Here is a 27,815-nt window from a genome sequence, read left to right as displayed (position 1 = left end):
CTTAATTCCATTTCTCTTATGTCCCATCTATAGTTCTTTATACCTGCTACTCAACCCAGTAGAATTATGAAAAGTGAAATAACATTTTATAGATTTTAAAAAGTTTTACAAAAATTCATTTTACAGGAATCTATCATTTAAAAGCAGTGTTCAACCTGCAGCCTTGGAGCCGCGCTGGGTTGGTGGTACCCGAGGGCACACCAGACTTGCAGGAAAAGCAAACCCCGGAGCAAGCTGAGGCATGGCTGCTCGAGAGCCAGCCTGCCATGTGCAATGTTCCTCTGATAGTTAAAAAAAAAAAAGCAGTGTTCAACTAAGGCAATTTAAACCTTAATTTCAATTTTCTTTCTCCCTCTCTTCCCTTTCTCTTTCTTTTTTTTTCTCTCTTATTTTCCCCCTTCCTTCCTCCCATCCTCTGCCTTCTCTCTCTCTCTCTCTCTCTCTCTCTCTCTCTCTCTCTCTCTCTCTCTCTCTTCTTTTTTTTTGAATTACAAGCTGAATTGTAAAACATAAGAATCTAACTGGCACTAGAATCAAGATATTAATGCTGTATGTATATTCATTTTCATGTATGTAACATATTTTCTGGGAAAGAAGACAGGAGGGCATTAAGATACTTGTGACCTTGTCTAGCCCTTGTAAACAGAGGAGCTCTGTTACTCCAACCTGTGTAATGATTGGGCTTAACCACCGGCCTTAGATAAGGTTGCTTTATAGTCTTTTCCTCCTGGGCTCTGCTTCATCCTTTGTTCTACTCTCTAACTTGACTCCATTGTTCCCAGAGTCACTGACTGATAACATTGTCTAGACTTGTTTTCCTTTTTTTGAGAAAGTTACCCCAACATTCTTTCCCCTATACTAATTTCCCCTAAGAAAGAGGAGAAATCAAAGAAGAAAGAAGAGAGACCACTGTTCTGTTAATATTTTACTCAGTTTTTTATAATTTAAAATGACAATTATATTTTCCCATTTGACACATCCATTCATCTTTTCTTTCTTGAGAAAAACTGACAGCATATATTTCTATCATTTTTATTGGCTTTAAAAAGCTGCTGATATCGTTGGCACACTGGGTTACCAGCGTAATGATCTCTTACTAGAGCTTGTAGAGAGACATTTTCACAACATGTGGCTTCGAGGAAATAAACATCTGCCACAGTTCCTCGGGCTTACTGGACAGGCAGCCCCTAATCCAATGAAAGTGGTGAAGTTCTGGCCAAACTGTCAGGCAAGTGAGTCAGAAGTAAAAATTATCATTAAGATTGTAGAGACCTTTCAGAATTAACATTTCTAAATGACTTTTTTGGGGATTTGGAGTAATTATAGAAGTGCTAATTTCCGCAGCAAAAAAGAAAAAAATGATGTATTATATGACAGGGAAAATGTGGCTTACTGGAGCTCATATAAGCAAAATTTAGGGACTTTAGCTGACAGTAATATTAATATGACTCAAATCACATGTATATTACAATCTCAAACGTATCTTAATCTTTAATAGATTTTTAATATCATCCAGGGACAGAGCAATAACTCTTCTACAGTCTGCTGGGATCACACCACATGTAGAATATTGTGTTTAGTTCACGCCACCTCAATCGAGATGGATTTCCCTGAGGCACACTGAAATGTGCACAGGAGATTGAGTATGACAGTGAGGGACAGTGGAAGGAAGGGGTGATAACATGCCTTGAGGAAAAAAAAAACCAAGAAGAAATATGAGAACTGTTTTTAAATATTGAAAGATTGTCACATAGAAGAGGCAGATTTTGTTCTAGATAGTGCCAGATATATCAAGAGCCCGGATCAATGAGTGGAAGCTGCAGAATACTCAATAAAGAAGAATTTTTAAAGTCTGAGGTATTCATAGTGGAACAGGCAGTTTGGAAACTGGGGAATTCCTATCATTTGGGGCATTAGGAAAAGACACTCCTAAGCAGAGGGTTCTATGGAGGTAATTCCAGCACTAGATGGTTGTTGTTCAGATTGTGACTCTTAAGGAAAACCTTTTGACATTAAATTCTACGACATTATGCAATCACAAGCCATTTGACTCCCACAGCCCCCGCACATATCCCAACGTGTTTAAGGGAAGATGGATAAAATGAGAATTAAAATTTTCTTATTAATTTCAAATTCCCAAACTGAGATACATCTAAAGGCAATGACGGTCATTTCTAGTTAAACCGCTAGATCAAGAATCTTCAAATGAAGAGATGCAAAATTTCTCCTTTTTTGAAATTATTTGGTTAGTTATCTACATGGATAAGGCAAATTATATAGTCCATTCAAACGTGGCTTCTCATCAGTGAGGCTATTTTGGGATAGTATGTTAAAAACTAGTAAATTTTTAGGTCTGTGATTGTCATATTATATTTCATAATAATTTCATTGGAAAAACTTACTTTTGATATCATGGGCTGCCTGTGTACAGATCTATATGAGAATATCATTTTTCTTGTTTCTCCTGCCTGCCAGAAATTACTCTGAAAATGTGGCATTAGAAGGCATTGAAATATAATATGACAGGAAAGCATATTACTAAAGATGATACAAATATTACCTATTTGGGGACATAAACATATAGCTGATGTTTTAGAGGAAAAGAAAGAAAAATGAATAAACCCTTTAATATTTATCCATCAACATTTACAAACAATGAGACATGTCTTTCGAAGTCCTTAATGACCACCAAGAATTAGTCTTCTGGGTGTGCGGTCCCCACCACAGACTAACACTGGGCAGCCATTGTACACCAAACAGTTAAAGTGACTTTGGATCAGGTAGATTTTTCCACTATTTACATTTCCAATTAAATTTGTACAAATCAAAGAAGGAACAATAATTAAAATGAGGAAGTTACCTAAAGGCAGAGAAAGACTAGCAACACCAAGACTGATTCAAGAGAAATATACTACATGCAAGATGGCAAATGGAGGGAGCAATAAATGGAATGTAGTTTTGGAAAGTCAAATGGTGCAAGAAAGAAACCTAAACATAACATACATTATATAAGTAAATGTTTAATTATTACAGCAAAACTCCATGACTTGCCATCTTTATAATATTCATGGTAAAAATGCTAGTTTCCCAGAGCCTTTTAAAGATGTCAGCAAGTAATATAATCTATACATTTTGGCCTGGTCAAATATTGATTTTTAAATAAGACAGAAGACAAATCGTTTCTTTTAAGCACATGAAGTATAACTATAATCATTTATATTTTTATTTATTTCATGAAATCAATATTGAAAATTTATATTTTGAAAGTAATTTTGTTCAGGTTGAGTTTTCATTATTAGTCCAAGATCAAAAGGTGCTTTTGCTAAAATGCGTAGGGAAAATCTTAGAATGGGAAACCGATTCCTTACCTATAAAGAGACTTTCTCTTGCTTATTTAAAAATATTTTAGCTATAAGTTTTAATCAGTTTTCCCTTTCGAGATTTTCAGATGTAAGCAATAAAACCATCAACTTCCTGCTTAATAGAAACAAATAGAAAGAGACGAATCCAGATAATTAGCGAGACTTATATTTTTAAGCTGGAAAATGGGTTCAAGAACTGATTCAGAGAGATTAAAAGAAGACAATCAGTAACACCAAATATGCGCTGTTTAAATGACACATAAATTAATTATCTCAAGATAAAATGAAAAGTTAATAACTCAAGGAAGTGTTACATTTCAAAGATAAGAAATGGAAGATAAAGACGGTAGTTAAGTGTCATCACAATAAAAAATTGCAAATACCTTCTTCAACATCTGAGATATATTCGCCATCACTGAGCATTTCAGGGGCGTTGGCTTTACGAACTGCATGATTAAGTGGACAATGTGAGTGGGTGGAAAACGTAACCTGTTGATGCTACAACAACATATTCTAATGTTTCTGAAAACATTTTTGCAATGAACTTTCTTCAGGAAACAAATACACAGTCACTTAATTATTATGAACTCAAAGGAGGTTCTCATACCTTCGTCATCAGACATATCAAGAACTTCATTCATTGTTTCTGGAACATTCATTTTGTGCTTCTCTGTGACAGTCTGGTAACAACAACAACAAAAAAGCAGTGACTTCAGAGTGAGGACAGTGCATGTTTTAACGAGACTCTTTCTTTCTTTCTAAATTAGTTGGCTTATTCTTAGTTGGCTTATGTGTTGCTTATCCTAAAGCCGCCACGTATAAAATGACATCACGATGTCCTCCAGTAACTCTAAGGTCCTGACCATATACACAGCTGAGAACAAACACAAGGTGAAACAACTTTAGGGACAAAGCACACCAGCTTAAAAGGTTGAAATCCCTAGTAAGGCTTCTCAAAGGAAGAGGAGAAAGAGTTCGCCTGTACTTTTTCCTGGTCTGATGAATCTGCTGCCTCATCCTACTAAATGTATTGGCTGAAGATAAACCAAATGAATGGCAAGAAATATGTGTCTTCACTACTTATCAAGCCAGCCATTTATTTTGTCTTCCCTGTGTCATCTTAATTTCTAGAATAAATCAATATTAAGATTGCATAAATTACATAATTTAATGACTATATATATGAAAAAATATTTTAGAGGTAATGCATTTGCAATCATTTTAACCTCTACAAAAATATCAGAGAACGGTATAGTGTAGGCAAAAGCCCTGCTGAATCTCTTACTTGCTCTGATAACTTTTGACCTATAGAGACTGTATCCATCCAAATACACCGACAGCATTACTTGTTAGAAAATCTCAATGACTTAATGTTTTAGTTTCAAAGAGTCCTCTTTTAACTCTGAGCACATGAAAGACTATAAAACAAAGGAAGGTACACATTTAAATAAGGCAATTGAAATAAAAACTACACCGTTAAAACTCAGAAAGGGTAAAATCCCCAGCTTCTTATAGTAGTTCTTACCAATTCTTGGTAAATGTGACTGTACACCCTGTCCTCAATTATCATGTTGAAATACAGCACTATCTGTGTTGTATTTGAAAAGATTGAACATAAGCATTCACTAATTAAGAAACACTATCTGTGTTGTGTTGAAAAGATTGAACATAAGCATTCACTAATTTAAAAAAAGGGAAACAGATCTGAGTGACTGATGTATTGTGCTCATTACTACTCAGGGAATTGAGTATTTTCAACAACACAATTTAAACACCTTCATTCATATCTCTTCCAGCATGTAACACTGAACTTAAACATTTTTATAAATAAGGTTTTTATTTTGGAACAGTTTTAGATTTACAGAAATATTGTAAAGATAGTATAGAGAGTTCACCAAGTTTCCCCTATTATTAATATCTTACATTATTAAAATGAATGGTACATTTATTACAATTTATTACAATTAATGAACCAATATGAAGACACTATTATTAATTAAAGTCTATATTCAGATTTTTCAAAATTTCCACCTAATTCTGTTTTAGGATCCCATTCAGGATACCACATTATCTTTGGTTGTCATTTCTCCTCGTGGCTGTGACTTTCTCAGACTTTCCTTGTTATTAATGATTTTGACAGTTTTGAGGCCAACTGATCAGGTGGTTTGTGGAATGTCTCTTTACTGGAATTTGTCTCATGTTTCCCTCATGATTAGACTGAGGTCATATGGTTTGGAGAGGAAGACCACAGGGGTTGAGTGCCATTTTATCACATACCATCAACATGACTTGGTGGTGTTGACGTTAGCCTTCCTCACCTGGCTGACGCATCTCCATCCAAAGTCTCTCTATTCCCTCTGCCCTTTCCACGCTGTTTTCTTCGGAAGGAAGTCACCATGCTCAACCCAGGCTTCAGCAGCGGGGAATTACTAGTGTATCTATCCCGTCAGCGTGTGTAGGCTCAAAAATTAGAGTTCTTTTGCCTGAGAAATGTGTCTCTTCTTCCCTACTTATCCAGTCACTTACTTACCAGAATGGACTCAGGGCTATTTATTTGATACTTTGCACTAAACCCCAGTACTGCTTTTTTACATTTTTGCTCAAACTGTTGCAGCTTTCAGCACTGGGGACTCTTTCCATTGATTCCTGTGTCCCTTTGACATGTCCCCATCATTTTTGTGTGTGTACTTATTTACCTGTTTATTTGGGGTGGAGGAGAGGGATATTTCCTTATTATTATTATTTTTTGGCGCTACCAGATGTTCCCAGCTCATTTATATATTTCCTACCCTAGTTCTAGCTGGATCCAGCCATGTCTCCAAGGAGCCCTGGTTCCCTTTATAAGAGAATGGAATTCGAATCATAGATCTGGCTTGCTGGCGTGGCTCAGTGGTTGAACATCCACCTATGAACCAGGAGGTCGCAATTTGATTCCAGGTCAGGGCACATGCCCCGGTTGCAGGCTTGATCCCCACTATGGGGTATGAAGGAGGCAGCTGATCAATGATTCTCACTCATCATTGATGTTTCCATCTCTCTCTCCCTCTCCTTTCCTCTCGGAAATCAATAAAAATATATTTAAAAAGAAAAGATTGAACATAAGCATTCACTAATTTTTTTTTTTAAAAAAGGGGAAACAGATCTGAGTGATAGATGTATTCTGCTCATTACTACTCAGGGAACTGAGTATTTTCAACAACACAACTTAAACACCTTCATTCATATCTCTGCATACCAGCTTCCATATAGTCAGTTTCCCTCGCTGCACCTTTCTCAGAATTGCCACATCTTACACAGTGCTCCTAAGGAAGGCAGCTTTCTTTTTAAAAGGCATTTTTAAAAACTAAAGTCTGCTTCTGGAACAATGGGGCCCCAGTAACTGGCTGTGCAAAGGTCCACCTCTGCTGGAGACAGTGCTGTGTTTAGGGAGTTTAAGGTCAGACTCCACCCTCAATGGCGTCAATCCTCCTGTAAACTGGATCACACGTAACTGCCGTAGCAGGGCTGACAGGGTGGTGTCTCAGCTTGAAATACAGTCTCACATACCAGAGCTGGGCTGAGTCTTAGGGACTGGGATGGCGTCTTTTCCAATCAGTGTGAGAACTCCATTTAGTCAAAGCCTCATTTCGCCCATTAGGCCAACTGAATCTTTCCTGTGAGCATGAGTCCTGTCTTCTCTCTAGGGCAGAATCCAAGCTGATGAGGCTGAGTGTGAAATGGCTTTGGCCCCAAATGCGGTGTGTCCTTCATCAGGAATCTGAGCCTTGATACCCATCTTTCAGAAGATTTCCTGAGGCTGTAACCTGACTTTCCCTGCCTGTAACTTTATTTTCTCCTATAGCTTTTCTGGTATCCAGGAAGCACGTGGAACTTTCTGAATGGGTGACAAAGTCATTTACGTTCAATCAAATTAGACTGGATTTTGAACTGTTCTAGGAGTTTCCATTCTCTAACATTGAAGTAGAAGTCTTATATATAGGGTGTTCCAGAAAAATGTATACACACACTTTGAATAAGTATAAAGTCAGTGTTCATTAAAATACATTTCATTTTCAAAATTGAGCTATTAGCTGTTTCAGCGTCTATACATGTTTTGAGACACCCTGATTTTGCTGCAGTGACTTCACACCTAGCATGGTGACAGCTGGCCATTGTTTACTGCCTTGTCCTCCTCCCTCTCGTTCCCCACCCTAGAAAGAGGTACATGAGATGTCTATAAAATTAAGGATATTAACATTATTTGTTTAAGTTCTTTTCTTGAGCATTTAATAATAGATAATCAAGATAACGAAACACTCAAGAGGTATGTGAAAGCAACACATGGGAATCTGGAAGAAGATAAAGGTGGGGGGGGATAAATGGATATGGAAGGAGACCTGACTTGAGGTGGTAAATACACAATACAATATACAGATGATGTACTGTAGAATTGTACACCTGAAACCTATATAATTTTATTAACAATGCCACACCAATAAATTCAGTAAAAAAAAGAAAGAAAGAAATGGGCCCTTTTTGATAACCATCATGCTACTCCATTAAAGCTATTCTTTTTCACCCATTATCAAACTTCTCTCTTGTAATTAGCAGGCTTATTATTTAGTTTCTAAAGTATGTAGATAGTCAAATAACCAAATTTACTGATTGCTAAAGAGCACCTCAACCAATGTGTGTGTATGTTTTTTTAAAAATTGATTTGAGAGAGAGAGAGAGAGAGAGAGAGCAAGCAAGAAACCTCAGGAAAAATCCATGTGAGAGAGAAACATCTATTGGTTGCCTCCTGCACACCCCCTACTGGGGATCAAGCCAGCAACTTGGACATGTGCCCTGACCAGGAATTGAACTGGCAACCCTTTTGTTACACAGGATGACAACCAACCAACAGAGCCACACTGGCCAGAACAACTTCTGTGTTTTCTATGAAGCCCTGTGTAGATGCGAACTGTGCCTTCTTTCAGGTGATAGATGAGAAAAGGAGGCAGAGATAATAAGTCCAAGTATTCCAGAGTCTTAAATTTACCACATACAGAGTCAATGCCAGGCCTTGTGTTGAGTCATGTGGTCAGGAATTATTCAAATAACCTCTGATACGGTGCAATATCTGCTCTTGATTCCAAAGCTACCAAATCCTGCTGCAGTTTGTAAAGAAATATCTGCTGCATTAAGGCCTCCTAGTAAAGATTCACTTAAAATTTTAATAAAGCAGCTACTGTTTTCCCTATGAAAATCCAATAGGTGAATGGAAGAAAAGTGAAAGTGGTGGTAAAAATCAATTTGAGCCTATCTCTAATGTTTCATGTTACAACAATCTAATTTTTATGATAATGCTAACAATGTATCTATTAATCATTTGTGAGTTTAAAAAATGTCAAAGAACCAACTCAGAATGCTCCATTTTCCTTAAATTGCTGAAGAAGGATGCTAAAATATTTCTGTCTACATCTCATTCAAAATAAAAAATAGCCAAACAAATAAATAAATTTAGCTTTATATGGAATGACAAACTCTATAGCTCCGAATGCAACTTTTAAAGGGGTACTTTTAGTGTTTGCAAGTTTTCTTAATATCAGAGATGAGAGTTTTGCTATGCTAACGTGCCAACAATGAGGTGACAACCTTTGGAAACATGGCTCGTAGTCTACGAACAGAGGAAAGAGGCTTCATCTCTGCAAAGCCCAGGAAAGATCTACTGTCTTAAGGTAGCCAGGCCCGGCGTCCACCACTCACCGTCGTGGTAATGGTCTCCTCAGTCACAACCTTCAGCGTGTCCACCACTGAGATGTAGCCAAGCCTGCGGGCAATGGCGAGGGCAGTGTTCCCATTCTGGCAAGAGGGAAACGGGAACAAGGAATTAGCCAGGAATTCCACGTGTCTCAGTGCCTGTATGTTTGCACCTGTCTCACCCGTACAAATCCTAAGACCAGTGTCTCCACAGCCCATTCCATTGCCACGTGCAAAACAGTTTCATTAGACATACTTTGCAGGGAACCCACCTAACCTGTTCCTACTCTTACAGCAGAGTCTGAGCTGCTACCGACTGAATCCAAGAGGTTCTTAATGTCCTAACGAATCAAGGAAACAAATGCACATTTCTTCTTCTTATGGACTTCCCACTAGGGGGCAAGGTAATCAACAGTTTTTGAGTGTGAAACACTAATCACAACTCTCCCTCTGGACAGCTCACAACATAATTACTAGTATTGTCCTTTCCCCTTCATTCTGCTGAATGCTTGCTCATGCCTATGCATGAAAGGAAAAAACAAACAACTGTGGTGCACAATGAAAAAGGTGAGAAGATGCTAGTGCCCTGGCCCATCTGCCTTTCCCTAGCTGGCCCTCGGCTCTTACCACAGTGAGTTCATTGGGGGAGGCATTGTTCTGAAGCAAGACGTTGATTATATGTGTATGTCCTTGTTGAGCGGCTTGATGCAATGGCGTATACCCATTCTGTAGAAGGAAGGTGGAAGAAATGACTCATTTCCTCAGACACAATAAATGATTTCGGTGGATACAAAGGAGAAAAGGAGTTTACCTTTGTTTTGGCATTAACTTTTGCAGAATGCTGGAGCAGGAAATTAACAATCTTGTTGTTTCCATAGTGGCAACCCACGTGGAGTGGGGTGTATCCCATCTGTAATTACATATTTTTAAAAAGAAACATCGTAAGCACACTTTTAGTAGCAGTCATCCCAATTAGAAGCAAAATTGTTATTTAACCTTTCTTTCTGAGCTGACAGAAATAGTTTTTCCCTATAAAAAACAACACCACCAAAACCAAACCAAAAACACCCGTGATAATTCTCAGAGTTAGTCTTGGGTGTAAACAATAATACCATCTCACATGAAAATAGTTACCCATATCACTTCCCAAAGTGCTCTCTTGCATTAGCTAATTCTATTCTCAACGACGTTTCAAGACTGAACGGAGAGCTGAAGTGACTGACAGCCTGGATAGGCTGATTCCGTGGCTTCTTGGGGAGGGGCCAGAAGACTTCTATGGAAAGATTTTGACTAGAATTTATTGAGAGTGTAATAAATAAAAACTCTAATCTCTGAGAGTGTAAAATCAAGGTTACAAAACGAAGGGGCTAACTAATAATACGAGTCAGTAGGTGACTATCAGGATGCATGACAGAGACAGAAGGAAGCAGAGCCGTACTAAAGCTGAAGAGGCTGCTGTGAATGAGCTCAGGTCTGAGAAGTCTGAACCTGGTCCAGGTACACATGCTCCAGTTACAGAGTCCTGCCTGGCCAACCACAGTGCAGTGTGGAGACCACCGATTTAGACAAAGCGCTGGATTGTTTCTTAGATGAATATCAATGGATGCCTGAGGGGTTATAAATTCTATCAACTTAAAAATACATAATGTGTGTGTATCTGTATTCTAGACAATGATTTTTAATTTGTTATTTATTTTATTGATGAGAGAGAGAGAGAGAGAGAGGAGGAGAGAGAGAGAAACGTCGATCGGCTACCTCCTGCATGCCCCCTACCAGGGGACTGAGCCTGCAATCTGGGCATGTGTCCTGACCCCGAATCAAACCGGCGAACTTTGGGTGCACTGGACAACACCCAACCAACTGAGGCAGGGTGACAATGATTTTTTAAAAATAAGGATACTCCAGATATTTTGGACACTTTTTAACAGACACCACCACACAGCTAAGAGGCAGAGAGATGTTTCCCAAAGTGCATCACTTGTAAAGGGCAGAAAAGGTATGTACTTCAAAAATATTATAATAAGTGCAAAAATGATTACCGACTGTGACCTGAGGTGGTGTTGTGGGGGTGGTTAGGAGTAAACCCCGTAGAGACTAAGATTCAACCTGAGGGGTCATGGGTGCAAACTGAGACCAGAAGGTGCACGCACCCTTTCCTCTCCTCCAACCTGCCCTTGAGGATCACTGCCATGCCCCCTCACTGAGTACTGGATGTTTTGAGGCAAAATATATTGAGAATCTGAACCCTGTCCACGCCTTCTAGACGTTTTCATCTAAAAAGAGAGAGGTAGCCAAAAAAGTGTTTAAGTCTGTGTGTGCACATGTGTGTAAATGAACACAGGGTGAATACATTTACCATGAGATTGCAAATTCCTAGAGATTTATTTATTTTTTAATATATTTTTATTGATTTCAGAAAGAAAGGGAGAGGGAAAGAGAGACAGAAACATGAATAAGAGAGAATCATTGATCAGCTGCCTCCTGCAAGCCCCCCACTGGAGACTGAGCCCGCAACCCGGGCATGTGGCCTTGACCGGAATTGAACCCAGGACCTTTCAGTCCGCAGGCCGATCAATGCTCTATCCACTGGGCCAAACCTGCTAGGGCTAGAGATTTCTTTTTAACAAAGCAATTCAAGTAAAATAATGAATACACACTAAATCCAATTAAAAATGCTTTTATTTTCAAAATGTAAAAAAGTAACGAGAAACCATTCAGCCACTACCAGTGGTTTCTCCGTACAATGCCAAGCCACCTAGGAAGGCATTCAAGGTTAAGGACAATGAAATTGTTTAGATTTGAAAAGTTTGGGAGGGAAAGAGTGAAGGGAGAGCTGGGAACTCAGCCACCAAATGGGGTCAAGGAGTCTCCAGGGCACAAGGAGTTTCAGAGAGGGAAGTGGGGAGGAGCTGGCCTGCTTGGACGGCTCTGCCTAGGGCTACCTCCCCCCTCCTATTTTAACACAGTTTAGAAAGCTTAAAGGATCTTGCCTGGTCATGTCTCTCCCGGGCAGCTTCTGTTTAATAGAACACAGTATGTGTGGAGGAGCTACCGCCATAGAGCCAGAGCCATGCCTAAAGTTGGCTTTATCTGTGCGGCCCCATGAATCCAGTCTAGATTTGATTTCTGCACACCGTTTTACCTGGCTAATTCCTGGTGATGTTCCTCTACTATCAACATCTTCACTATCTGTCCATACACCTCAGCATCTGTCTATATTACACACAAAAATCTCTGCATTCATAACAATATTTAATAAGCATTCATTTTTATGTAAAAAATGTGACACATAGAAGAGTCGATAAGACAAGTTTGATATGAAGAGGTAATAAAATTAAGCATGAAAGAAAATGTTCAGGGAAATGAGGTGACTATGAAGTCATATCTTTGATGATGACACTAAACATCCATTTTCTTATCTGAGCTTAAAATTGTGGCATTATGTGAGATTCATCTATCTATCTATCTATCTCTTAGAAGAGCTATTTTGGCAGAGAGAGAGAGAGAGAGAGAGAGAGAGAGAGAGAGAGAGAGAGAGAGAGAGAGAGAGAGAGAGAGACCAGCAACCATACACATCATAATGAATTTAGCAAGTAGTAATAGCTGAATAAAATTGAATTTATCCTTTTTCATAGACTAGGCCTGCATGAAGTTAGAGATCACAAATTACTAAAATTTTTAACATGCTTTTTTTACATCAGTTACAAAAACTAAGAAATGACCAGCTTTCACACTTTGCCCTTGGAGGGTGGATCTGTTGTGACAAGGACCAAAAGTGCTCACACAGAAAGGTATTGATATGCCGCTAGGACAAAATACCTGGGCCATTCAAGATAAAGGCATCTGGGTACCAGAATCAGAGACTTTAGGGTCCCTTGAACAGATGCACATGGGAAATATTATGTATAAAAGATACGATGGAGGAATTTGCTTTCTCCCCTAAAGAACTGTACTTGCGTCCATACAGGAGCCACTAAGAGACACATTGTGTGGGCACATTCTTTCTGTCTACCTTGGTCTGGGCGTCCACGTGTGCCCCTTGGTTGACGAGGACTTCGGCCACATTCACTCTGTCTTCTTGAGCAGCCAGATGGAGTGGGGTCAGGCCACTCTGCAAAAACGTCCAAGTACACAGGCATGTTTGCGAAGCATTTCATAAATTCCAGGGGAGAAAGCCTAGAATTTCTAGGTTAAAAAACTCTGGAGAATAAGTTTATACACAAGCACTGGGGCAACATTGTTATCTACAGGCTTAATGAAAAATTTCAAACACTCAGAAGCGGAGGGAACAGACAGACTCTGCACTCATCACGGAGTCAGCAAGTAGCAAGGTTTTCTTACACTTGGTTCATTCAGCCCTAATTCCTTTTCTCCCCTTTGCACAGTATTGTAAAGCAATTCACAGACATTATGCCATTTCTTCTACATACTTCAGTGTTCACCTTAAAGCAGTGATGGCGAACCTTTTGAGCTCGGTGTGTAAGCATTTTGAAAAACCCTAACTTAACTCTGGTGCCGTGTCACATATAGACATTTTTTGATATTTGCAACCATGGTAAAACAAAGATGTATATTTCTGATATTTATTTTATATATTTAAATGCCATTTAACAAAGAAAAATCAACCAAAAAAATGAGTTCGCATGTCACCTCTGACACGTGTGTCATAGGTTCGCCATCACTGCTTTAAAGACTCCCCCCTCGAAAAGAATTATGCAATTTTTTTAAAAAATATATTTTACTGAATTTTTACAGAGAGAAAGGGAGCGAGACAGAGAGTTAGAAACATCGATGAGAGAGAAACATCGATCAGCTGCCTCCTGCACACTCCCCACTGGGTATGTGCCCGCAACCAAGGTACATGCCCTTGACTGGAATCGAACCTGGGACCCTTGAGTCCACAGGCCGATGCTCTATCCACTGAGCCAAACCGGTCAGGGCAAAAATTATGCAATTTTAATACATCACCAGTTGTACTAGCTTTAGCAAAATAAGATTAAAATAAAAATAATTTATAAATTGAATATTGATATATGATATTTCCCCCATTAAATATTAATACTCAAAATTGACAAATACTTCCTGTATGTTGTTTCTGAGTAAGAAGGATAGCCTTTGAAATGGAATATAAATGCTGTATCATGAGAATTTCCAGGTCATTTAGATGGTGTATGGGTTTAATGAGACTAAATATTTGAAACGGACTGTACCGCAGAATATGCAAACTACATGGTTGTTCTGATGGAAAAAAAATTACTAGGACTATGCCCTGGTTTAGAAATCTTCGGTGTTGTGAAGAACTTTTCTCAGAATTAATAAGAGAAAGTAAGTAGGTATAGATGCTTCTAGATTATTTCCTTTCCTCCATTATGAGCACAGAAGTGAATATTGCAGGCCTTTGTCCTCCCACTTTGCCTATGTACAATGAGAACACCAGCCTGTTCTATTTTCCAGAGAAAAGTACTGGACCAAAAGCAGTGTCAGAAAGGGTTCAGCCCCCTTCCCATCTCACGGCACACATAAACAGAGCGGTGGTTATTCTGAAAAGTGATTTTCAACCTTTTCCATCTCATGGCAGACATAACCTAATTGCTAAAACTCTGCGGCACACCAAACAATGTATCACATTTTTTGCTGATCTGGCCAAAAAGGGTATAATTTTCATTCATTCACACTGATGGCTATTGTTGTGCTGGCTTTTGCCATTTTTTTAAAAATATATATTTTATTGATTTTTTACAGAGAGAAAGGGAGAGAGATAGAGAGTTAGAAACATCGATGAGAGAGAAACATCGATCAGCTGACTCCTGCACACCCCCCAGTGGGGATGTGCCCGCAACCCAGGTACATGCCCTTGACCGGGATCAAACCCGGGACCTTTCAGTCCGCAGCCCGACGCTCTATCCACTGAGCCAAACCGGTTTCGGCCTGTTGCCATTTTTTTATTTGACAACCTAAGGGAAAAGAGGTCAGTGCCCCGGACTAAGTAGTCGGGTGTTGCATGTCTTAAAAATTCCTGCGGCACACCGGTTGAAAATTGCTGGTCTAGATTCTGCACGTTATTTATTTAGGGGTTGCTATTCTGTCAAACCAAGGACTCCGGGAGGGTAATCCGCATGACTTTTTGATTTTCCCCCTGCTTGACTTTTCAATAATGTCTATAGAATTTTGGAGGAGGCTCACTCAGACTGAATAAAGGGGACCTGTGAAACGGAGGGCTGATGCATTCCCTTGAACTCCCAAGAAAAATAAGCCAGGGCCCCCATGGCACCGCCCAAGATTGACACGGTCATAGAACAATGTTCCATGTTCTGCTCTAGAGGAAACAAGTATTGTTAGCCGTAACGTTTTGTGAAAGTGTCATGGCCATCTATTCTAAGTCTGAGGCTTTTTGAAACTCGGAAGACACTTCACTGGGGTTACCAGCACGCCTGGGACGTGTCCCACTCTCTCGTGTTGCCCTGTCACTTCCTGCCCGCTGTGGGTGACCATGTACCTCTGACAGAGGCATTTTCAACTTCCTCAGGCTTCCTTCTCCCCACCTCACAAAGGCCTCATTGTCACCTTTATGTGCACACCTGCTCTCTAAAGATCATCATAATCCTGCATTTCAACTCCGTCTTTTTTCTTGTCTGTCTTCCACAAACCACTGTGAGCTTGTTGAGGCAGATACTGTACGTTTAATCTCTGTATAACCAGCGTTGAGCATCGGTTTTTAATCCACCTACTAATTGATGGAATCAGAGGACAAAAGCAAACATCCTTTAGGTAAAACAGAACATATTCGATAAAGAAAATTTTATTTTTATAGCCATGATTTTGGTAAAAAAGATTAAAAAAAATAATGTGATCGTTAAAATAGCCTCAGTTAAGCTCGGAAGTGACCTGTTAATCTTGTATGGGGTTTTGACCATTGCTCATTTAAAAAATGGTATTTATTGGGGAAAGAGAAAACACCCCCAAGTCAGAATAACCACAGCTCTGTTTAATACTCCATTTGCTTTATAAAGAAATAGAGTTACCTGTGGTCTATAAAATCCATGCGGGAAAATAGCAACATCAAAATAAAAATCAAAGCAGATCAGACACTAGCACTTTAGCAGTAACTCAAGTTCACGGTCTTCCTTAAAACTGCTGGGAACTACCGGTTACTAGTAAGAAAAGAAGTAAAACAAAGTGTTTTGTGCACGAGAAATTTTCAAGAAAGCGATTTTCTTTTGGTTAATATTTACTTTTTACAAGGAAATAAAGTCTGGTGTTAAACGGGAAGGTGGAATGGGTAGCTGGGAGGAGTGGAGGGACAGTGACTGATGTTTACAACCCTGGCAGCTCAGGAAAAACTGGCAGAAAACTGTCCGAGTTCCTCCTGGATGATAATGTTCTGCTGATGATCTGCTTTCACACCGGGGCTTATTTAAAACAGAAAACAACAAGCGAGAAGGGAAGCGAAGATTTACACATGCCATTGTTCGAGGCCAGTGATGGCGAACCTATGACACGCGTGTCAGAGGTGACACGCAAACTCATTTTTTGGGGGTTGATTTTTGTTAAATGGCATTTAAATATATAACATAAATATCAAAAATATACATCTTTGTTTTACTATGGTTGCAAATATCAAAAAATTTCTATATGTGACACAGCACCAGAGTTAAGTTAGGGTTTTTCAAAATGCTGACACGCCGAGCTCAAGAGGTTCGCCATCACTGCAGTTTCTTGGTCCTGCGAAGTTCTTGAAAGCTCCTTAAGAACCACGTGCTAATGGGAAGCCAGCTGATCTGCTCTTCAAACTGTCCTTGGAAGTATCGCTGTGTATATTCAGGAAGGTGGCTATGCCTTTTGGTCTTTCGAATTGCCTTTCGATGCCCCGTCTACCAAAGCAAACACTGACAAATTCTTTCTAAAGTATTATCCGCCTAAAAATAACCTATGATTCTAAGGTGAATATCCACTTGACTGGAGTATTTGAAAGAAAAGAAAAAGCCAGTCAATCACACTATATTTTAATATCAAACCCACGGAAAATGTTAACCTGTTAACCAATTATTCAGGTCTACTTTGTCTCTGCGAGAACGAATGAGATACGATATTCTGGGCACACAAGAGAAAATACACTCTAGTTAGGCAGTGGTTCTTAACTTTCTGGCCCTTTAAATACAGTTCCTCATGTTGTGACCCAACCATAAAATTATTTTCGTTGCTACTTCATAACTGTCATGTTGCTACTGTTATGAATCATCATGTAAATATCTGATATGCAGGATGGTCTTAGGCGACCTCTTGTGAAAGGGTCGTTCGACTGTCAAAGGGGTGGTGACCCACAGGTTGAGAACCACTATTGGATGCCAGTATGTGCTTCTCTTTGTGAAGGCCAGGCTCTCTACCTCACGTAAACAAGTTGAATTTTGTAGCCAACTCTTAGCAGGCTGGTTCACATACTGGTAATGAACCTTAGACAATTCATAAGCTCAAACAAGTCCTGATCAGAATAACTATCTGACATTGCTTTGTGAGTCCCATTAATGCTGAGACATGCATTCCTAAAAGGGACGTTTAAAAAGATATGAGGAAATCAAACTGATACACCAGGAAAAAGGGAAATGAAAAAGGTGTTCGCTCTGTAATGATCAAAAAGGATCTTCAAGATATTAAAGCTGCGAGACAGATTTCCCTGGTCTTTTGGTCTACAGAATTTGTTACATTACAACCTCGGGGATTCAGATTAGTGCAGAGTAACCTTTTTTCAAAATTGTACAAAATCCAAAATGAATACGATTACTCATTTCCACTGTGAAGGTGCTGACTGTTATCTAGTTAATCCTCATGACATCTCCATGAAGTAAATATTATCTTTACTAGAGGATGAAACTGAGGCTGAGAGAGCTCACACAAATTGCCCAAATGACACATCTCCACTAAGAGTTCGATTTAGGATTTAAATCCTCTGTGATTCTGAAACACAGGCCACATATGTTAAAAATAAAGAACTTGTTGTTTGTCACCATAAAACTATTCCTATGTTGAAACTCTACTCCAATATCTGAGCTACAGCTGAGAAATGCCACGGCTGTGCCATCACTAACTGGCAAGGAAAAGCTAACTGGGGAGTTTCAATTATCAAGAATTTGGGGGCATTCTTGCAGGGGGTGTGCTGTTTGAAGACTTAGAAACATCTATTCTGTGTTTTGGGCAGATCTCAGATGCAGGTATTCATTCATAGGTAGTCAGCAAATCCTAATTCTCTGATATATGCCACAATACTGCAATCAGTCTTTGCTCAACTGTGGGCTGGGGCTTTCTTCACTAATAATAGGAATGTCAAATATGAGGACCGGAATTTGAAGAATTTTGGGAACAGTCTTTACAAGTTCCTCAGAACTGCTAACTTACATACGAAGACTAAACGTGTAAACTAACCACCTTTCCAATTTATTGAATAAGATAGCTACTTTAAATTTCTGTTATTAAAATGAACTCTTGGAGAGCAGAACGATTTCCAATTTCTTTTTGTAACCTAGGACTTAAACTGAGATAGGCAAGAAGTAGGTGCCCCAAACATGTCTGTGGAATGAATCAACAGGCTACTGTTTACAATTTCTCACTTGTTACATTCTGGTGAAATAACAATGCTACCCTTTGAATGAACTTTATAACATAACTTCACGTTTTTAGGTAAACTTTGTGGACTTCATTTTCATGACTATATGCTACTCAACTGTATGACTTTGCAATTATTGACCTCCCATTCTCTTACTGTTTAAACAGATTGTTTCCAAGTTTTTGCCATGATAATTAATACTTTGGTAAACATCTTCTTGTGACACTACACTTTACACTCCCTATCTGACCCAGATTTTTCGTGACTTCCTGATGACTTTCTTGGGAGGTGAGGTTTTGTTGTGTTGTCTACTTTGTGGAGAAAGAAAAAGGTTACCTTATTGCTCAGGTTCACGTTGGCATTTCGGCTGAGGAGCAGTGACACCATATCCACGTGACCCTCCTGAGCTGCAAGATGGACAGAAGCAATTCCTTGCCGGGTAACTGCGTTTGCATCAGCACCATATTCCAGCAGAGTCGTCGCTATGTCCATCTGGTTCTTTTTGGCAGCGATGTGCAGTGGTGTGTAACCATTCTGTCAACATGAACCACTTGGTCACATGCCCGGTCACAAGATAAAAACGTGCGCAGTACATTTTCAAAACAGTATGCTCCCCTTTCTATTGATTTTTTTAAATGTTTTTTTTTTTTTAAAAATATCTTGATTAAATAAGCAAAGAGTGATAAATCAGGCAGTGTCATTAATGTAGCACCCTCATGTCTCCCACATCTAACAAGGGAAAGTATAATACTTCTAAACAGTTTAATGCAAGAGTCAGAGTACCATTGGTTTTACAAAAGGAAGATAGGGTTCCCTCTTACAGGGAGTTAAGTTAGTAGGTGCTCAATAATTACTTGCTTTATTTAAATTGGGGGTGAGAGGAAAACCTACTAGGAAACAACAAACAATATGGTCATGTTCAGATCCATTATTCCATCTTGAAAGTCCCTTTGATTGTTTACAGGTTGAAATTGTTAGTTTTCATGGTAGTCGATTGCTGTAATCTACCCCTATTTGATCGTCTCATTGCCTCTTTCACAAAACTCCAGTCTCTATGCTATGTTTCAGCTGCACCCTTTCCCACAACAACATACAGCTCATGTTTCTGTCTTGCCTACTGTACCAAAAATACTTTCCCCAGCATGCCCTCTGGGCCAGCATCTATCCATTAAAGATTCGGCTCAAGGGTCACACCCTCATGAAGTCTTTTACTTTGCCCCTGCTCCCTTCTACACCTGCTCCCCACTTGACTGACTCCAATCAAAGTCCTGGATATATTTAGTGGCTATCTTGGATATATAGTAATATTTATTATTATTTACATATGTGTCTCCTACTAAAATATAAATTTATTAAAGGCATGTATTGTGTTATATTTGTCTTTGTATCTCACAACGACTGGAGAAAACTCAGAATTTGAGTCAATCTTACTAGAGCTTGAGAACATTCTCTGATCTTTCTCTTATCTGACCCTTAATGCTCAGAGGAACAGACAACCCAAATTCCTTTGACAAATTTTTTTAAAAATATGCCTTTATTGATTTCAGAGAGAGGAAGAGAGAAGGAGAGACATATCGAAACATCAATGATGAGAGAGAATCACTGATCAGCTGCCTCTTGCACACGCCCTACTGGGGATTGAGCCTGCAACCTGGCATGTGCCCTGACCAGAATCAAACCATGACCTCCTGGTTCATGGGTCAATGCTCAACCACTGAACCATACCGGCTGGGTCTTTTGACAAATTAAGAGTTAGCTGTGCCTTAGGAACCTTCAGAGTCCTCTGCCCTTAAGGGACCTTGTCTTGGCTCACAGTCATTTAACAGAAACGCAAGATTACATTTTGACATGAACATGAATCTGACTATATAAAATATGCCAATAAAAATTAGACTGATTTCTATAGACAAGAGGATTTAGAGAGAGAGAGAGAGAGAGAAAAAACCCATCAGAATCTAAGGATTTATAATTGAGAATATGATCTAAATTCAGACAGTGGATCAGTCGCAGTCTTTCCAAGCCACGTGGATGAGTCAGAAACAACACAGAAGGTGCCGTCCTACTGATCGGCTAGCCTACTGCAATCAGCTCGCACATTTAAGCCATTGGTATACCCTAGCATGAGAGCATTTTGCTCTTGAGAAATACTCTTTCTGCAATCAAGTGTGGAGAAACGATTTAAACTATTGGTTATCAACCCATGAAAGTGGAAATGCCGCGTCCAGACTCTTGTGAAACCAGCCGCTACCAAACGGGCGAGCCAGGGTAAAAGACAATTTTATATCTCTATTTTTAGTTTTGACTTATTGCCATCTGGAAACTCCAGCTGACCTGGGAAGCATTTGGTCCTTGTTCAGACACACCCTTCAGCGATGGCCTTCAGAAATGAGAGCTTTGGACTCTGCAGTGAGTGACAGACAGGAGGGGGTGAGCTATCAGCGTCCCCACCCCTGTATTAAAAGGAAAATTCACAAAGCGGTGCTAAAACAGGAATTCTGATTAGTCCATAAGAGAGGCAAAGGCAAGATAGAGTTTAGCTTCATATCATGCATCTTGTCATTTTTTTTTTTATTGCTTTTGTTACTGATAATAACCTTCCAGTTGGTTGCTTCTCCAACCCTAAAGGCAGATCAGTATCCTCTGAGATATGACAATCCTCTCTAATTCCACCAAAAAACCCCTAGACTCTAAAAACCCGAACCTAGAGAAGCTCTGGCACTCTGTAGCACAGGTCAATTCCAGACACATTCCTCATTATCACCCAGGGCTTTGCCAAGCTCCTTACCTGAGACACAAAGGGAAGCATGAGCCAGGGAAAACAAATCATGGCCTTACTGTGGAATGGATGGAAAGGTAATGTTGAAAGACTTTAGGGATAATAAACAAGACATTTCGAATAAGAAACAGTTCATCTTGAGACCTGTAATGGGATTTTCTAAATTGCCTTAGCTTTTCTAATTTCTAGAAAGTAAACTGTTTCTTCCTTGCCACACTAAAGGAGACAGATGCATTTATCAGCAGAGAAATAAAATAGTGATTCAACTGTAGAGTAACGTTAACCAATATATTTTTTTTCCTCTGGATGTAGAGGGCAAAGGACATCATTTTAAGATTAAAACAAAAGCAAATGTAATTTTAAATGATCAAAAGTAATATATTTACATCAGTTTTTCCCCCAAGAATTTCACAGTCTCTGCTGGTCCATATATATTATACATTTTAAGGGAGAGAAATCGGACAAACAAAAAGTTAAGGCTCACTATCCCTTCCACTAGTAGTGGCCACGTCATGCCTAAACTGAAGCCAACCGTATATGCCTCAGGAAATAGTTCAGGATAAAATGGATTATAGAAGCCCATCTACTTTTTAGGTAGCCCCCATCCCACATTACCAAAAATCACATCATGTTCCTAGGTTAAGTATAGCTAAGAAAACATACTGTCAATCCTACAAAACAGAAGAAAGGCCAGAAGAAAGCATCACATACTCTGAGAACCAAGAATGTGAATTAAGGAAGAGTTAACATTATCATTGTTGTCTTAACCAAATGCTAATCATGTCCTCTAGAGCCTTTGTCCTTTGTTTCTCACCACAGCCAGAATTCAGAGGTTCCTGAGCTCTCCGGAGTAAAGACGCTATTTGCCTACCCTAGATCCATTTTACCTCCTTAATAAATGAAACTCTGGTGTTCTGTCCAGGTGAAAAACTACATTTCCCATCATCCCTTGCAAAAATAAGTGGCTAATGAGATGTAAAGAGAAATGGCTGGGTGGAGCTTACAGGAATATCCTATTGTCTGACTTTCTTTCCTGCTGGTTGCAAGACCCGGCTGACTAAGCAACAAAAATCTCTGGAGGGAAAAACCAAAAGACTGTTAATGGCATAAGAAAAATGGACTCTCATCAATTTAAACCACTATGCTAGGTCTTTTTATTAGCAAATGATGCCAACCCCCAATGCCTTTGCTCAGGATCAAAGTCTAAAAAAACACAAACGCTCCTGACAGGGATCACTGCCCTGGAAAGTGGGAGTAGTGAGAAATGTGGAGAGATGGCATTACAGAGGCTCCTTTGGGTCCATTGTGCTGTGGGAATGAGAGGGACTGTCCCTTTAGAAAAGCCGGTGTTCAATTGACTGTAAAAGATAGCCCAAGGCTGAAGGGCTGTTATAAGGAATTAGTTCAAGAACTGCTTTTTAATTCTTTGTCAAAAATGTTTTGCAGATGCAAAACCATGAATACAAAGTCTTGGACAAATTTAAAGCTGAAAAAAATCAACCACAAATATATCAACTACTGATTTAAGTTATTTTGTGGATGGAAAGGTGGACTGGGCTCATTGTATTGTACTTACAAACTGCTTGGCACTAGTTGTGTCAAAATGGTTGTTCACATGCGAGAAATAAATAGTTCACTTATTAATTATTTATTTATTAATAACCCGGGGTTATTTATAACATGAAAAGTGGCCCAGGCTCAAAGGGATATGAAAGTGAACTGAAATGAAATGTACAAGCATTACATTTCATTATGCGTTTTGTTTTAAAAATTGTGGTAAAATATACATAGCACAAAACGTTCCATTTTAACTATTTTTAAATACATTAAGTACATTCAAATTGTTCTCCAACAATTAGCACTATCCAGCTCCAAAATGAAACTCTGTACCCACTAAACACTAACTCCCCATGTCCTCCTCCCCTCAGCCTCTGGCAAACAGCATTCTACGTTCTGTCTCTGTATAAGTGACATCACACAATATCTGTCCTGTGTGGAACTGGCTTATTTCTCTCAGCACAATGTCTTTGAGGTTCATCCATATGGCAGCATGTGTCAGCGTTTATTTCCTTCTTAAGGCTGAATAATACTCCTTTGTACGAAGAATCTAAATTTTGTTTATCTAGTCATCCTTCAATAGACAGTTGGGTCACTTCCACCTTTGACTATTGTGAATAATGCTGCTATTTGTTTTCTTTCTTTTTAGATATACTGGTTTTTTTTTTATAAAGTCAAGGCATGGTTATTTTATGAGAAAGAATGTTTGTCAGAGTCTGAAATTATGGAAGAAAAGCTGCATTTAGATGCAAAGCAAGTCTGAGGGCTTGATTTTGAATTGTAGATTTCATGGAGTAAAATTCTGGAGAGGATGGAGCAGGAAATGTTTGAGAAAGACATAAAAAGAGGTCCTGAGGAGAAATTCATGCAAAAGATAACCTAGTCTCTAAATGGAGAAGGCACCTAACACTTGTTCTTTTAAAGTATACAAAGTAATCTAAAATAGCCCAAGTTCATTGATCTGTGTGTACCAGAGGTTTGATCTAAACCAGTGATGGCGAACCTATGACACGCGTGTCAGAGATGACACGCGAACCCATTTTTTTGGTTGATTTTTCTTTGTTAAATGGCATTTAAATATATAAAATAAATATCAAAAATATAAATCTTTGTTTTACTATGGTTGCAAATATAAAAAAATGTCTATATGTGACACGGCACCAGAGTTAAGTTAGGGTTTTTCAAAATGCTGACATGCCGAGCTCAAAAGGTTCGCCATCACTGATCTAAACACCAAGTTTAAGGAAGAGCACTGTAGGTTCCCAAAGTGGAAGAGTAAAACAAAGATATATAAAAAGCATTAGGGATGCTAAAAGTTCCTTCAACCAATAATCTTTAGTGAAAGAACTGAACAGCAGTTAGATTGTGGTTTGTGTCACTCCAATGTTCCTGGTCATAGCCACTTGCGCAAAAATACAGCACTTCTTAAAGCATATTTCCATTTACCTATCTTTCAATAAATACCTCTTGAATCCAAATACCAGAGGGATAAAAAAGCCATACACTCCATGCATCTCTTTTCTGAGAAATCTAGGTTGTCTAACTGCTCAAAAATGACTTAACAATAAGAATAATGATTCCCCTTAGCAATATTAAAAACACATAAGCAAAACCTCCCAACTTAGTTTATGAAACAAATAACTCGAAGGCACTGTTTTACAGCCTGGGAAAATGCAGCACATATTTTATAACGTTGACAAATCAGAACTCTCTTGCACTTATGTTTGTCATCTGGCTCACGAGTACCTGAACTTCATGTCCTCCCCAGGCTCCAGGATGTCCTGGATTTTCAAGGAAAATCAACTGACAAGTAAATATTTATTGAGCATCTACTAGATGAGTTGACTAAATAGCTGAAGGCTCAGATTCCCTAGGAGCGTATAGTTCTGTGGAAGTGGAAGTGGACGTAGAGATGGATGGGCACTGCCCGCCAGTGTCCTCATGCTGTCGAGTTACAGGTACCTTTGCAGCCGCATGAGGTGAGGCTCCTTGGTCCAAAAGCAGAAGGGCCACCTTCTGGTTATCGTAATGTGCAGCTACATGCAGTGGAGTTAGCCCGCTCTGAAAACACGTGCAGAAACAACCAGTGTCAACAGTGTCTTAACATCCAAGGCCTAGAGTTAGGAGACGGGATTAGATCGGGTACAACATAGAGTGCACTTTACACTGCAGTTGCCACAACACTTGGACCCCAGCACTCACCTATTTCCAGTGTTCCTTGTCCTATGAGACTTAACTATGGTTATCATTTACTAGTAGGTGGCTGGTGGTGAATAACAGCAAGTGCGTGTTTTGTTATCATGGAAGGGGCCTGTTATACAGGGTGGCTGCTGACCCCCTACCTTCCCAGCGGCATCAGGAGATGCGCTCTTCTGCAGCAGGAGGTTGGCTACTTCAAGCTTCCCGTATTTTGCTGCCACATGAAGGGGAGTGAATCCTTTCTGAAAAATGAAACATAAAAATAATGAACAATAGAAATGACCCAAGGGCATCTCTCTTCTGGAACTGATGAATCATTAATGAGCAGCAGCAGGTAAGGCTGCACTTAAGAGGCAAGACTGGTAGGTGACAGAGAGTCCCCTCACCAACAAGGAAGAGCAGGATATTTCACTTCTCTGTGCGCTGACTGAGCCACAGCAGGCCACTGACGCTGGGACTAAGTGGCCCTCAGACCAGGAAGAGGTTGGAGAGCTGGATCTGGGGCTTATTCTAGGGCCGTTTTGGGATTTCATGTTTTAGGAAGAATAGGTTCCAGAGTCCCAGGTGCAATTTGGATTTGGTGGGCTTGGGAACATCCAGGGCAAATCTGGTCCTCCCATAATTTCAGACTGGAGCCTTTCTCTTCCCATTTCGCCTTTTCCACATGTATGCACATATCTTTATGCTTGTTCCAGTCTTCAGGAGTAGGAGCCAGAGGTCCTCACACACAGGTGAGCTGAACTGAATACGAACACCAGGTGCTAGTCCAATAAACGTGTAGAGTTGGACACTGAGGTTGAGGACTAATCTCCCTTGCTCGCAGCTTCTACAAGGATCTGGGTACCTAGCAGTTCTCCCTTTAGGGAGGGACCCAAACATGACACAGGGTCTGCAGGGTCATCAACACATTTGACCTCATGAGATTATAGCCAGCTAGAGCCAGTGGGCAGCTGGCTTGGTGAATGGGCTGGGGCACTCAAAACCCCAATGTTTTACACATTGAATGAGATCCAGGAACTTACATCTCAACTTTCCTGAAGAGCCTAAAGAATCACAGGAGGTGAAGTTTAAGGTCGTCATCATTTTTCCCCCCCAGATAGTTTACTACCAAGTATTTATAATTATTGTAATTATCTTGCTTATTGGTTACACATTAATGCTTCTTCTCTGCACCCAAATAAGATAGTGCAACACCATTTCCAGCTATCTTCCTACCACACCTACAAGGTTTAAACAGTAACTTAAAAAGAACGACCTATAAATTTTGCATCTGCAGAGCAAGTGTGTGGAACACTACCATTCTAAGGTATCCGAGTCAAGATTTAAAAAAAATCAGAGCATAAGTCAAACAACACAATAGTAACAAAAGGAATGACAACAACAAACAAAAATTATCCTTCCCCCCCCCAAAAAAATTTCTCCTCCTGATTTGAAAGTATTATAAAAATATCAACCAACTGAGCTTTGATAATGTGGTTTATATACATGGTCCCAGCTAGAGAAATCTCTGGCTGTGTTTTTAAAATCACCAGTTAAATCTATCAAATAACATTCAAAAAATATCTGACTCTAGATATCAGTACGTTTTCATTAGAAGATAACGTACTGAGAAACTTAAGCCAGACACACAGACACACACAAACTTACACATACCCTAACTACCCTCCCCCACTCCAGGGCTTTGCTGGCCATGTTGGGACTACCCTGGGATCCCAAGTGTAGGTGATGATATACAACCGTTGTACCTGTTGCCAGGAACAGGTACTAAGGAATTTTGAGGAGGATGTATTTTGGAGAACACAGCAGAAATTGTAAGGACACATTGGGGGTTACAAGGAGGATGTATTTGGAGGGACAGAGTAGGATTCCAAGACTTGTTTTCACACCTTTGTTGTAATAGACAAAGATGCGCCATGATCCAAAAGGAATGAGGCCACGTCCTCATGCCCTTCTCGGGCTGCAAGGTGGAGGGCGGTGTACCCAGAAGTTGTGGCTGCATTTGGAGACGCTCCTTGCTGCAACAGCTGCTGGACTATATCCGCCTTCCCCAATCGGGCTGAGATGTGCAGTGGGGTTTGGTCATCCTAAATGGCAAGGAGGAAATGCAAGGCCGATTAGCTGAGAAAACAATGGGACCCTTGAGAAACATTTAGCAAATTGCCTGGTATCAGAAACTAAAGTCCAACTCTTACTCAATAATAAAGAGAATCTCGTTTACCTTTTTTTCAAGGTTCAGAAGGGTGGAGATGGTAAACCTAAGCTTAAATACATTTCTACCAAACTATTAGTATGAAAGTATGGAAGACATTTCTATCTATAAATTATTTCCACTACCACCTGCCATACTTTATCAGTTTTTAATATCTAATGGCTCCTTTTTTGGGAGATAAGGAAATAAATCCTGGTAAACTTCAAATACCTAGGAGGGATATTAAACTTCCACCAGTTATAACACACTCATACGGGATGAAATTTATTGGTGGTGTCTTCCCATCACCAAGAGTTGAGGGGGCAGTATAGGCAGTATAGACCTGCACAGGTACACCAGCAAAACAGCTCCCAGCCAACAGGGCCAATGGGGGCTGAAAGCCAGCCTACCCTC

General features: G+C 39.6%; 1 protein-coding gene and 1 non-coding gene across 18 annotated transcripts in view; one reads left to right on the top strand and one right to left on the bottom strand.

The window, feature by feature from the left end:
• The window catches only part of ANK3 (ankyrin 3), a 462,225-nt gene that overhangs the window by 105,598 nt on the left and 328,812 nt on the right, over positions 1–27,815 (bottom strand). For 7 of the 17 annotated variants that reach the window (XM_059662649.1, XM_059662652.1, XM_059662633.1 and 4 more), the window contains 10 exons: positions 27,100–27,297; positions 25,357–25,455; positions 24,977–25,075; positions 19,018–19,215; positions 13,096–13,194; positions 9,895–9,993; positions 9,711–9,809; positions 9,090–9,185; positions 3,970–4,042; positions 3,746–3,808 (listed from right to left, as the gene is read on the bottom strand). In XM_059662649.1, coding sequence (XP_059518632.1) covers positions 3,746–3,808; positions 3,970–4,042; positions 9,090–9,185; positions 9,711–9,809; positions 9,895–9,993; positions 13,096–13,194; positions 19,018–19,215; positions 24,977–25,075; positions 25,357–25,455; positions 27,100–27,297 — 1,123 coding nt within the window. The remainder of the gene's footprint in view (positions 1–3,745; positions 3,809–3,969; positions 4,043–9,089; positions 9,186–9,710; positions 9,810–9,894; positions 9,994–13,095; positions 13,195–19,017; positions 19,216–24,976; positions 25,076–25,356; positions 25,456–27,099; positions 27,298–27,815) is intronic. The other 10 variants (XM_059662651.1, XM_059662646.1, XM_059662634.1 and 7 more) reach the window with 2 other exon arrangements.
• On the top strand, positions 153–302 carry LOC132215032 (small Cajal body-specific RNA 13). The gene has a single exon (XR_009448401.1). It is a non-coding gene; the product is annotated as a small Cajal body-specific RNA 13 (non-coding RNA).

Source organism: Myotis daubentonii, chromosome 13 (assembly GCF_963259705.1).
Source record: "Myotis daubentonii chromosome 13, mMyoDau2.1, whole genome shotgun sequence".
NCBI classification, from domain to species: domain Eukaryota; kingdom Metazoa; phylum Chordata; class Mammalia; order Chiroptera; family Vespertilionidae; genus Myotis; species Myotis daubentonii.
Note: the sequence above shows the minus strand (reverse complement) of the source record. Positions and strands in the feature narration are given on the sequence as shown.